At 37.9% G+C, this 13,214-nt stretch overlaps 1 protein-coding gene across 1 annotated transcript in view; it reads left to right on the top strand.

The window, feature by feature from the left end:
* IFT81 (intraflagellar transport 81) overlaps window positions 1-13,214 on the top strand; it is a 56,445-nt gene that overhangs the window by 420 nt on the left and 42,811 nt on the right. Inside the window, exons 2-8 of the mRNA XM_005876258.2 lie at window positions 1,921-2,086; window positions 2,605-2,708; window positions 3,572-3,752; window positions 5,109-5,198; window positions 6,372-6,437; window positions 6,739-6,849; window positions 7,868-7,952. Of these exons, the coding sequence (XP_005876320.1) occupies window positions 1,943-2,086; window positions 2,605-2,708; window positions 3,572-3,752; window positions 5,109-5,198; window positions 6,372-6,437; window positions 6,739-6,849; window positions 7,868-7,952 (781 nt within the window). The 5' untranslated portion in view covers window positions 1,921-1,942. The remainder of the gene's footprint in view (window positions 1-1,920; window positions 2,087-2,604; window positions 2,709-3,571; window positions 3,753-5,108; window positions 5,199-6,371; window positions 6,438-6,738; window positions 6,850-7,867; window positions 7,953-13,214) is intronic.

The following is a 13,214-nucleotide window of genomic DNA, read 5'->3' as shown; positions in this document are numbered from 1 at the left end:
TCGGGTTTTTATGTTCTTTTGAGGGTAGGCGCTCGTGAATTAGTGTGGCATCTTTCCTCTGGAAGAGGGAGAGTAATTGCTTTTGCTAATTTTAGAGCGCCGAGCCCACGGGGCATAGACAGCCTACCTGCGCAGCACGTCTCTGTCCTTAGCGCGTGACCCTCAGAAAGCTGGTGGGCCAGCGGGGAGCCAACTAGTTTCTTTTCTTCTGGTAACGTCTTACAAGGGTTTTGTATTTTTGAAAGGGGGGGAAATATAGTATGCTATAAATAATATATATAATTTCTAAGTTATTGAAAAGTAAGTATATACAGGTGTTCCCCCCAAAAAGGTATACACACTTTGAAATTCTTTTTTTAGTTCATTTTTAAAAATTCATTTTTAAAAATTGCTAGTTAAAAAAATTACCTGCCTGCAAAATTCTACTACTTCTTCCCATAGTGATGTCTGCATGCAGGCGACACAAGAAACCTTGGTAATGCTGTTTCAGCACTTAAATAATCAGATATTCAGTTTTTACTCATTCAGTCTAGTGGAAGTAGTCGCTGTTTTAGATGTAGAGGGTGTTCAAGGATGGAATGACAGATATGTCCTCATGGATTTTACATTTTAGCAGAGAAGAGAAAATGTATTACATGAGTAACTGCATGTGGTCAACGTGGAAGGCAGACCCTGATATTCCGATGCAGAACCTGGTGTGTAGCATAAGAACGATTTCCTGGAGGAACTTACCTTGAAGGGTAGGGTTAGGAAACCGTTAGGAGTTGCACCTCTGGAGAGGGGGGAAAGGGAGAACAGTCCCTCTAGGTGGAGAAAACAGCATTAACTGAAGGCAGAGATGGATCAACTAGGAAGCAGTGACCATTTCCATCTGCTGAGGTTTGAAGGGTGAAAAGTAACAATTTGGCAATACAGTTGGGGAAAGCTCATTTGAGCTAGATTTTAAAGTGTCTCAAAAGCCAAGAAGTTTGGACTTTATCTTGTGGGCAATGAGAAGCCTACAGGTGATTTGGAATGGGAGGCAGAGACTGGTACCTTATTGGAGGCAAAGGAAATGAGGTCCTGAAATACTCAAGGGTGGCAGAGTCAAAGCCTATAGGGCCAAACATAACATTAGTGGGTGAAGATCGCTTGGTGGAGGAAACCAAAACAAATCCAAGAAAGCATACCCAGGCTAAAGCTTGCAGCCTCTACTCAGCTTGAGTTGGGTGTGGCCATGCAAAAATGTTGGCCCAGGGTTGCCTGATCTGATTTTCAAGAGAGACTGGAAATCTGGATATTAATGCAACAATATCTCCTAATTTTTAAACCTGGGATGCTAATTTTTTAATATATTTTTATTGATTTCAGAGAGGAAGGGGGAGAGAGAGAGAGAGAGAGAGAGAGAGAGAGAGAAACATAAATGATCAATGATGAGAGAGAATCATTGATTGGCTCCTTCCTGCATGCCCCACACTGGGGATTAAGCCCACAACCCAGGCATATGCCTTGACCGGGAATCTAACCGTGACCTCCTGGTTCATAAGTCTATGCTCAACGACTGAGCCATGCCAGCTGGGCTAAGTTTTAAAAACTAGAAATATGTCTGCAGTCTATAACAAGTCTTTACCCCTGGGTAGATGTTGTGGAGCAGAACGGAAGAGATGTTAATATAGGTGGGATTTATTCATTTGTCCCTGTTAATGCAGATGACTGCTGTCACACAAGATGCATATACAAAAACACTTGGCGTTACAAATTAACAGTATATATTGAAGCATTCATAATGAAGTTGTCCCACTCTGATTTATTTCAATAAAATAACTTTTCCATGTAGAATTATACTTTCTATGCCTGCTTCCTATGATCTTAATACTGGTTTCCCCCCAGAACTTTTGTTATCAGTATTGAGGAATTTTTTTCTCTATTTTTACTCTTTAGTTTAAATTATAAGACCTTGATTATGAGTGATCAAATCAAATTCATTGTGGACAATCTCAATAAGGAGCCTTTTAAGAAGAGCTATAATTTAATCACATTTGATTCCCTGGAGCCAATGCAACTATTACAAGTTCTCAATGATGTCCTGGCTGAGATTGACCCAAAGGTAAGAGCTTTGTCTTTCTCTGTGATGAAAAGGGTGGCAGGAAAGCCAGTTTCTGCCTCTCAATATCTGTCTTGGGCAAATTATTTGCATTCTCTGGACTTTATTTTCATGAGGCCTTATTTTACAGGCCTTATGTTTGTAAAGTAATAGGAAATGATCTTAAAGTTTTTTCTATTAGCTCAAAAATTATCAACTTGTACCTTATTTAGAAAATATTTCCCCACTTCCAAATATAAATGGATTTAGTCCAGGAATAAAAATGCTTTTACAAAAGGTTTTATTGTATTGCAAGTTAGCTCATGTCTCTGCACTGGAGAGTTTTTACACTTGACATTCTTAATAGAATCCTGATCTGACTTGTATACACCCTCACTTGGAATCTGGGGACCTCCATACTTTATCCATTTTATTAAGAAAACATTGTGCCTGTTATGCTCTAGTAGATTGTAAGTGAGTTTAAATGTTGTTCTTTGTTAGATTTACAACAATAACATTTTTTTAATTTCTTTAATTGTTAGCAAGTTGTTGATATCAGAGAGGAGATGCCAGAGCAAACAGCCAAACGGATGTTAAGCCTCCTTGGTATCCTTAAATACAAACCTCCAGGAAATGCCACAGACATGTAAGAATCTGATTGCATGTTGCCTTCTTTTTTCTCTTTAATTTGGAGAAGTTTTATTTATTTTTAAAAATTTATTTAGTAGTATAATGTGTTGCTTTCCTTAAATTATGCTTTAATAGCCAAACCTTCATAGGCTATAGTCAGTATTCCTAGGTACTACCTGGTTTCCCTAAGTCTATGGCCTCGGAACATCACTGAGTTTCAAAATAATCTTGAGCTTTTTTAAAAAATATATTTTTATTGATTTCAGAAAGGAAGGGAGAGGAAGAGAGAGATAGAAACATCAATGATGAGAAGGAATCATTGATTGGCTGCCTCCTGCACGCCCCCCACAATCCAGGCATGTGCCCTTGACCGCAACTGAACCCGGGACTGTCAAGTCTACAGGTCGACACTGTATACACTGAGCCAAACCAGCTAGCGCAATAATCTTGAACTTTTAATGTTATTTTGTCATGCAGAAGTTGTAAGTGGGTCAGTTCTTTCTCCTAATCAAAAAAGTCAGGCAAATGCACTATTCCATTTTATCATCTAGCTGCCATCCTAGATGAAAATCGTAACTTAAGCTGCCTAGTCAACGAAGTGAAGTATTAATGCTGACTGTACTAGGTAATGGTTCCAACACAACCTTTCCACGTATTCCAGTGATATATTAAAGGCCTTCTTTTACTTTTATTGTTAATGTGCACACTGACTATAGAATAGCATTGCTTTTATCCTTTTTAAATTGTCACGGAAAGCAATCTGGACACTGTAAATCAGATTTTGAGTAAATGTTATCTCTTTTCAAGGTTCACTTATAAGCCCACATGTGTGTGCACGCATTTTTGTTTTTTGTTTGTTTGTTTGTTTGTTTTTTATAGGAGTACCTTTCGTCAGGGTCTGGTGATTGGAAGTAAACCTGTAATTTACCCTGTGCTCCACTGGCTTCTTCAGAGGACTAATGAGCTGAAGAAAAGAGCATATTTAGCTCGTTTCTTAATAAAACTGGAGGTACCAAGTGAGTTTCTTCAGGATGAAACTGTGGCTGATACCAATAAACAGGTATTCAATACATAATAGTATTTTAAAACTGTCTGTAATGGATTTCAAGAACATGTTCAAATACATGTTAATCTCTCTCTAGTTTATTTGCTGTCTCTGTATTTTCAGGTGGCACCAAAAGGGAAAACAGTTATCAGCTAACATTCAACTGCAACCATGTATTAAAATATTGACATTTGCACACAAATACCAATTCAGTGATAGGTGCATGTGGATAGAAAAAAACACACCCTGAAGTTAATGATTTTAGCATAATTTATTACTTAAGCATTGTGGGTAGGTTGGATCCTGGGCTTGGGACTGCAGGGCACTTTGCTGATCAGTAAGGTGACAATATAATTTGTCATCCAAATCAGAGAGAAAGGGACTATCAAATAATTATACCAGGACCGAGGTATAAATTGACACTCTCCCAGGAAAACTGGGGTATGTGAGCCCCAGCAAAGACTGTGTATAGGCAAAGAAGCTAGGCTTGCAACCTCAGAGGACTTTTTAGTCAGGCTGAAAGTAAACAGAGGGCCAGGAATTTGGAATTTCAGTGCATTTTCCTCACCAGAGTTTTGAGGTAATACTGGGTTTTGGCCTTAAGATATTAAGGGAGGGAGACAGATGAGTAACTAGACAACTGTAATTTCACATGGTATCTACTCTGATGTCATGGCATTCTGATACAGGGCTGTAGAAGTCTTCTGTGTGGGTAATGGTATCTGTGCTGAGACCTGAAGGAGAAATAGGATTTATCCAGGTTAGGGATGAGGGGACTCATACAATATTCTCAAAGGGAACAGGGTTTGTGAACTGGAAGTGAGAGCATGGGATGTTCCAGAGGCTGAAAGAAAATCAGCATAGCGAGAATATAGAATGTGAGGTAGGAAAGTAACCAGAGAGGAAGCAGGAGAAGGGTTTACTGACCAGATTTTACAGACCCGCTTTTTTATGTCCTATATAAATGTTTAAAGATGTATTTTTCAAATGCTGTGTTCATAATTATTTAAGTCAGCGATTTTCAACCAGTGTGCCACAAGAATTTTTATAACATGCAATACCTGACTATTTAGTCAAGGGCACTGACCTCTTTTCCCTTAGACTGTCAAATAAAAAAATGACAATAGCCAACACAGTAATAGCCACCCAGTGTGAAAGAATCAAAATTATACCTATTTTTTTGTCAGATCAGCAAAAAATACGTGTTTTGGTGTGTTGTAGAATTTTAGTCATTAGTTTATGTGTGCTTTGAGATGAAAAAGGTTGAAAATCACTGATTTAAGTAATCACTATAAGTTTATAGATAACCTGATTAAGAAAAGCCTACTGGGTCTAGTCATTAGTTTATCATTTTTTAACTTGTCCTTTTAGTATGAAGAGTTGATGGAAGCCTTTAAAACGTTGCATAAAGAATGTGAGCAGCTTAAGACATCTGGATTTTCCACAGCAGAAATAAGAAGGGTAAAGAAAAGAAAATCTATTTTTTATTTGAATAATGTTAGGTTTAGTATTTTGTTTTTAGTTAATTCAGTATGAGTCTTAAAACTATATCGAAACTGGTGATAGCAAAAGGCAGATTTTCTTTTGTAAGGCCTTGTTAGTTCTTTGCTGAATAAATTAATGAGGCCAGGGTAAATGATTTTAAAAGGTTACATTTTGAGTCTCTATCTAATATACATATATATGTATATATCTATATCTAGTGATATAGATATCTGATATAGAAAATAACAAAAAATAAAAATTTTCTAATTGTTTGTATATCCTTTCAGGCTGTGTGTGTCTGTGTGTGTGTGTGATCACACGATCCGTAATTATTTGTATCTTGCTTTTTTTAAAAAAATGTGTATTTTATTTATTTTTATTTTTTATTGATTTCAGAGAGGATGGGAGAGGGATGAGAGAGAGAAACATCAATGATGAGAGAGAATCATTGATCGGCTGCCTCCTCACTCCCTACAACTGGGGATGGAGCCTGCAACCTGGGCATGTGCCCTGACTGGGGATTGAACTGTGATCGAAACCCTTCAGTCCACAGGCTCTATCCACTGAGCCAAACCAGCTAGGGTGGTATCTTGCTTTTTATAATTTTATTTTATTTTTTAAGTATATTTTTATTGATTTCAGAGAGGAAGGGAGAAGGAGAAAGAGAGAGAGAGAAACATCAATGATGAAAGAGACACATCGATTGGTTGCCTCCAGTACTGGCCCTTGAGCAGAATCAAACCCAGGACCCTTCAGTCCGCAGGCCAACGCTCTATCCACTGAGCCAAATTAGCTAGGTGTATTTTGCTTTTTAAATCATTATATCATTAGTATATTCCCATTGTTATCTTTCTACAATATGATTTTAATGATTAAATAATATCCTATAGTATAGATAATTTAAGCATTTTTGCATATCTATGATTGTTTCCCTAGGATAAATTTCTGTTTTAGTTGCTTTTCTAGATGAACACCAAGCTGCCAAATAAATTATTGGGGATGGGGGGAATAGAAATGTCCTTCATCCCAAGGAGGTTCTTTGTTCCTTAATGCTCTGGTTATTATGATAGATACATAATCATATAAAACCCTTAGCTGAATTCTACAAAGAATACTTTTTCTGATAATGTCTTCTTGACTGCTTTTTAGGATATCAGTGCAATGGAGGAAGAAAAGGATCAGCTCATTAAGAGAGTTGAACGTTTGAAGAAAAGGGTAAGGCAAGAATTAGCACTGTAAGACTTTGGCCCCAAGTGTTAAGCACTTGCAAAGACTTAGGAATGCAAATAAAGATTAAGCAGGGCATGGATTCAATCTGAGGAGGGACTCAAATAACCCTGACTGAAAGGGAATCTCCCTAGGCACTAGCCCAAAACCTTCAAGGACCTGGAATCTAGAGCTTGACTGTCATCTCCAGGGAGTACTGTTTACCAAAAGGAAATGATAAGTGGGTGTCGGAGTCACGTGACATGCCTTAACCTGACAGTAACATGAACTACTTATTCCCTTAATGTAGGTGGAGACAGTTCAGAATCATCAACGGATGCTTAAAATAGCAAGACAACTTCGAGTTGAAAAAGAGAGGGAAGAATTTCTTGCACAACAGAAACAGGAACAAAAGAATCAGGTATCCATATGAAAATTTATATTCTCATGATGAAAGAAATAGTTCTTTATGACAATTCAAATGTAAAGAAAGAAGAATTTTAGAAGTTCATGTTTCCCTTTGTGAGCATGATAGAATATTCTTCTAAGAGTATTTTGTGGTGCCAACAGAATCAAGGACCTTTGGGACTCGATACTCAGTATATATCTGTACACTCCCTTTTGGCCTATGCTGAGCTCATGTTGTTACAACACTACCAAATATTCACTGTTTCATGAATGAAACTGTTGATGAAACTTGTAGAATCTCTCAAGGGGTGTTGAGATTCTGGGGCTATGATAACATCCTTTCTATTGCACTGATCACAGTATCCTCTACATTTTACTCCAGCGGTAAATAAGCAAATCATGAAAAGGCTCCAAAACACCCACCATCCACATTTTTGGACTTTGCCTTAACGAAAAAATAATTTGGCCAGGAAAATATCACTTTTATTTTGTTAAAAGTCGTTCTTAAAACTGAGTAGACTTATACATTAAAAGTACAGTTCAGATCAGCTCCATTTCCTTCTAAGTGGGCAGTTGAGGGGTTTGGCTTTCTCAGAACTTGTTTGGCATCACAGTCGTTCTACTGCAGCAGCAACTACACTGCCTGGCCCTGAGGTTACTTGGCATCAAATTTTGATTCTGAGACATCATATGTGAGAATGCTTGCAGTCCTTAAAGTTAAGAAAACCATGTTATAACAAGAAAAGCCTGGTAACTGTATTCTTTAGCAAAGTATTTTTCTTTGACCACCAAATTCAGCAAATACTTTTTTTTTTTAATTTCAGAAAGCTCTTTTTTTTTTTTTTAAGTTTTACATGAAAGGGTATTGAGGGAACCATTTATATTTGGGATTTAACATAGCAGTTTTCTTGGTTCTTATTATTTGTTTCTTTATATCACAGGAATTATGTGGAACTTATATTTTTCATTGTTTGTATGAGTGGTAGGTTTCAATAGACTAAGCAAGTAATAGATCTAATTCTATTTTAAAGCTATTTCATGCAGTGCAGAGACTGCAAAGAGTACAAAACCAGCTGAAAAGTATGCGCCATGCGGCAGCAGATGCAAAGCCTGAAAGTAAGTGGAAATTATTAGATGACATAGTTGATCAGAGAATATTAGTTTAAATCAATAGTCTCCCTACCGATTAGCAATTAACTAATGAGAACTATCATCAAGTGATATCTCAGCATTCAGAGTGTCATTTCCTATCTAATGAAGGTGAGTCCTGATACAGGCATCTTTAAGTCTTCACCTGGGGTTTAATTCCTGTTCAGTCAGTGTTTTGTCAGAGGGTAAAGGTAATGAAAACCATTGTGGAGGGAGGCTTTCTAATCTGTGAGTATATGAAGTACTTAGGATGGATGTTATGAAAAAGATGGATGGAAGAAATGTGAATCATTGCTCTAAAGCCAGGGCTATAAAGACAAAGAATAACACTGAGTGTTTTCCCTATTTGGGCAATTATGCTAATGACATGGGTCTCTAATTTTAGATTAGATGAGCCCCTTGCTGGCTGGACTTATCTTAATTTTTGATGGTAAAGATGTGAAGGAATCTACATCAAATCCAAAGAACATATACTGCCTGGCCAGCATGGCTCAGTGGTTGACTGTTGACCTATGAACCAGCAGGTCCCAGTTCGATTCCTAGTCAGGGCATATGCCCAGGTTGTGGCTCGATCCCCAGTGTGGGGCAGACAGGAGGCAACCAATCAATGATTCTTTCTCATCATTGATGTTTCTATCTCTCTCTCCCTCTCCCTTCCTCTCTGAAATCAATAAAAATATCTTTAAAAAAATAATATCAATAAGCAATTTGTATAGGCCTACTGTTGTTAAGAAATTATTAGAGCTTATCATTAATAGTGAATTTTTGAAAATGAAGGCAATGTATATAAGAATTGAAAGATTTGGTATGCAGAAAAATAATTGGCTGATCAGTACAGTTTAATACAATTTCAGATGTTAGCCTAAACATATGTTTCTGTAATATCTGTTATCCTTAATTTTATTAGGTTAAATATTTCTTTTTGTTATGTTTTAATTCTGGCAACTAAACAGAATATCCAAAGATATTTACAGTATTAGTAATATTTCATTTTTTAAATTTGAGTTGATAGTTTTTATTTTGCTTTGGCTTTCTAGTCTAAATAGAAATCATTTGGGCCAGGAAATACATAATTGTTTATTTAATAGCTAGAGGCCCGGTGCACGAAATTCGTGCACTGGGGGACGGGGGAGGGGGGTTCCCTCAGCCCGGCCTGTGCCCTCTCGCAGTCAGAGAGCCCTCGGGGGATGTCCGATTGCCGGCTTAGGCCCGCTCCCCGTGTGGCTTCTGGCTGAGCAGTGCTCCTCCTGTGGGAGCGCACTGACCACCAGGGGGAAGCTCCTGGGTTGAGCATCTGCCCCCTAGTGGTCAGTGTGCATCATAGCGACCAGTCATTCTGCTATTTGGTCAATTTGCATATTAGCCTTTTATTATATAGAAGGATAAAATGGACACAGTTCTGTTTAGGGCATCTCTTGTGGTGTTGGTTTAAAATATTGATGTAATATGTTAGTACATGCTGCTAAATTGTTAAGTAGTAATAAAAATAATAGGCTCAAACCAACAGTCCATTAATTCAGTATTTCTTGATCATCTACTGAATGTCAGGTACTGTGCTAAATGTTAGGAATAGAAAGCAGAAATCATATATAATAAAAGCCTAATATGCTAAGTGTCTGGTCGTCGGTTGTTTGTTCAACCAACCAAAGCGTAATATGCTAATGGTATGCTAAGGCCGCTCAACCACTTGCTAAGATGTGCACCAGGAGGCAGACAGTCGACTGGTCGATCAGTCACTATGATGTGCACTGACCACCAGGGGGCAGATGCTCTGACTGGTAGGTTAGCTTGCTGCTGGGGTCCGGCCGATTGGGACTGAGCGAGATGGGCTGGACACGCCCTGGAGCCCTCCTGCAGTCCCTCCCCAGCTGGCCAACCTCCCGCGACCCTGACCTTGCACCTCTGGGTTCCCTCAGCCTGGCCTGCACCCTCTCATAATCCAGGACCCCTCGAGGGATGTCGGAGAGCCAGTTTTAGCCCGATCCCGCAGGACAGGCCGAGGGACCCCACTGGTGCACAAATTTGTTCACCGAGCCTCTCGTATTTCTATAAAGTGCGCACAGTGTAATGGAGGAATGACCAGCAGTGTGCAATACGATGAATTTGCTGATGAAGCTCAGCATAGGGTTCGATGAGAACAAACAAAGAGGCAGAGCACCACACACTAACACAGAGACAAATGGCTTCCCGGACGTGGCTACTGAGTTAAGTTAAAGCTGGAAAGGTGAAGGAGTGGAAGACATTCCATTCCAAGGTGCAGTGACATAAGGAGAGCGGGCTGAGCAAATAATGATGGATGAAGATAGATGAAGGGTAAGCCTCTCCTGACTGCTTGTGTTCGAAAAGAGAACAGGAGAGGGAGTGTGCGAATGAATGAGATAGCACTGTGCCTAGATTGCAAGAGGGTAGTAGTAAAGTGGTGTTTACGTGCTGAAGGAAAGAGTCAGACAAATTGAAGATTTAGGAGGAAATGGTGAAAATTGATAACAGCCTTCCCTGCGTGTCCCAATTGTACCCCCATACCCTGCATTGCATTGAATCTTCTATAACAATACCACAGTGTGTTAATGGTTGGCATATCTAATTCTGACTCAGCTAAACTCCAGGCGAGTCACCAAGTCATAATTGGTTTTTCTATTTCCAGGCCCTTGCACACTAGATTACACATACAGGCACTCAGTAAAGTCTGTTAAGGAGTTGGGAGGTGAGAGTAAAGACCTTGACTTTGGATAGGAAAACAGTGATCTTTTCCACACAGAGGAGGGGAATCAAATAAGAAAAAAATGGTTGAAATATAAAAATAAGGTATTACATATGTAATATATGTTTTTTTGTGGGTGGGCAGGGAGTAGGGAATAAGAAATTAAAGAGTTCTTGCTCTGCTGACATCTTTTTGGGAAACAGTTTAAGGGTTGTATTTAGCAGTTTAGGAAAAAAGTAGATTAAGCAGATGTTAATTACTAGTAATCCAGGTGTTTAGTTGAATAAGGTCCATCTAAATTCTTCACTAACAAAAAAGATTTATAAAAAGTTTCTATTCACTTAAATAACATACACATTATTTTTAAATATGTTTTCATTTCAGAGAGGATGGGAGAGGGAGAAAGAAATAGAAGTATCAATGATCTGAGAAAATCGTTGATTGGCTGCCTCCTGCAAGCCCCAGACTGGGGATTGAGCCTGCAACCAGGGCATGTGCCCTGACTGGGAATCCAGCCATGAGCTCCTGGTTCATAGGTCGATGCTCAACCACTAAGCCACGTTGGCTGGGCCAAGCGAATTATTTTTAGTGTAACAGTGTAATTTGTATTTTTTCAGAGTAACAACCATATTATAAAACATTCAAATATAGTTTTATACTCTACACATTTGTGAGATTTATTACATTAAAAAAACCTGCTCATTCAATGATAGTAGGATCAGTAAGATGTTTTCAGAGGGTTTTTAATAAAAAAGTTTACTGAGATCTTAGAGGCCAGGATTTCAAAAGATAATTTCTAAAAAACTGCATGGGAACATATGACTACTTTTCAAAGTCTACATTAAAATTTTTAAGAGAAGAACTTAAAATGTGATAGAAATTCTGTTTTTTATGTTTTTTTAAGCAGCTTTATTGAGTAAAATGGACAAATAATAAACTGTACCTATTTAAAGTGTACAATCGATACTTTTTGAAACCATCAAAATAACAATCGTAAACCATCAAAATAACAAGCGTATCCATCGTCCCAAACATTTCCTTGTGCCTCTTCGTAATGTCTCACTCCTCCCTCCTCTGCCTCTCTACCTGTCCCCAGGCAACCATTGATCTGCTTTAACATATTAGTTTGTGTTTTCTAGAATTAGAAACTTTTTTAAAATAAGGTATATAAAAATTAAGAATTTTAAATCTTTTAAAACATTTCAGACTTTGATTCCTTACATCTCTGGTTACATATGGTATATTTAAGAACTTGGGAGAAACTAATCATCTGAAGATGGAGAAACTAGTCATCTAATAGTCAGAGAAGCCAGGAAGTAGATTTAATCTGAAACCACATCATTATCGTGTGATTCATTAAACACTTTCTCTTCCCTCTCTTTCCCCATCCCCTAAAAAGGGGGGGAAATTGTAGGGATGAATGGAAAACTCGTGAATTTGTCTTTAATAAATTTTTACATGTTAATATATGGTTAGCACAACAGAACTAAAAATACTTTTAAGGTTTTAGGCCAGGTTTATTATGTAATCTACGTACGTAGATTACTTAAACCGGAAATCCAATGTTTTAAAAACTTAAGCCAGAATTTGTAAACGTGTAATGGAAAGATCTGAAATAAACTTTTAAAAGCTCTCTAGGCTGGGAATTTATAACAAAACCATTATTCACTGAAAATCTGTGTGTGTATGTTTGGGCACTCTGTCAAAATAAGAAAACTATTAAATCTTAAAAATATAACTTGCCATTTAACTATAAACTTTACAAAATCAAAACTCCCAAACATGGAAAACTGAAAAAAATGTATGAATGTAGATAATTTCTTTTTCGGATTTGAATGTGTGCTTTGAAGCTGACAAATTATAATGTATTACCACTTATGAGGTAATAGAATAGAACTATAAATTGCCTCAGAAGTGTTGCAAAAGAAAAAGAGTAAATGACCACATACAGAAGAAAGAAGCTGGATTTCATTTGTGTTGTCATTTGGTTCTTGGATTTCTTACTTAAATGCAAAATGTGACCCAACAAAATATCTGGCTTTTTCTTTTCTTTCTTTCTTTTTTTCTTTCCTTTTCCTTTTCCTTTTCAATCACAATTTACATTCAGTACCATTCCGCACCAGTTTCAGATTACAGCAAAGTGGCCAGAAAACCAACCACTCTACAGAGTGGTCCCCCTGCTGCCCCAAACACCCACTTTGGCCTCATACACAGTTATCTCAACATTATTGACTATATTTCCCATTCTATATCTGGCTTGTTTTGCAAATATTATTTTTGCATTAATTTAAGGAGTATAAAATAATTAGGTGGTAATTTGTTTTTTAATTGATTTTTAAAGAGAGAGGAAAGGAGAGAGAGAAACATTGATTTGTTGTTCCACTTATTTTTCCCCCCATTGACTTCTCCCCAGCCATCCCCACCCCCCAGCACATGCCCTCACTCCCTTTAGTGTCTGTGTCCATTGGTTATGCTTATATGCATGCATACAAGTCCTTTGGTTGATCTCTTACCCCCCCCCCCGCCCC

Source organism: Myotis brandtii, unplaced genomic scaffold (genome assembly GCF_000412655.1).
Source record: "Myotis brandtii unplaced genomic scaffold, ASM41265v1 scaffold482, whole genome shotgun sequence".
NCBI classification, from domain to species: Eukaryota; Metazoa; Chordata; class Mammalia; order Chiroptera; family Vespertilionidae; genus Myotis; species Myotis brandtii.
Note: the sequence above shows the minus strand (reverse complement) of the source record. Positions and strands in the feature narration are given on the sequence as shown.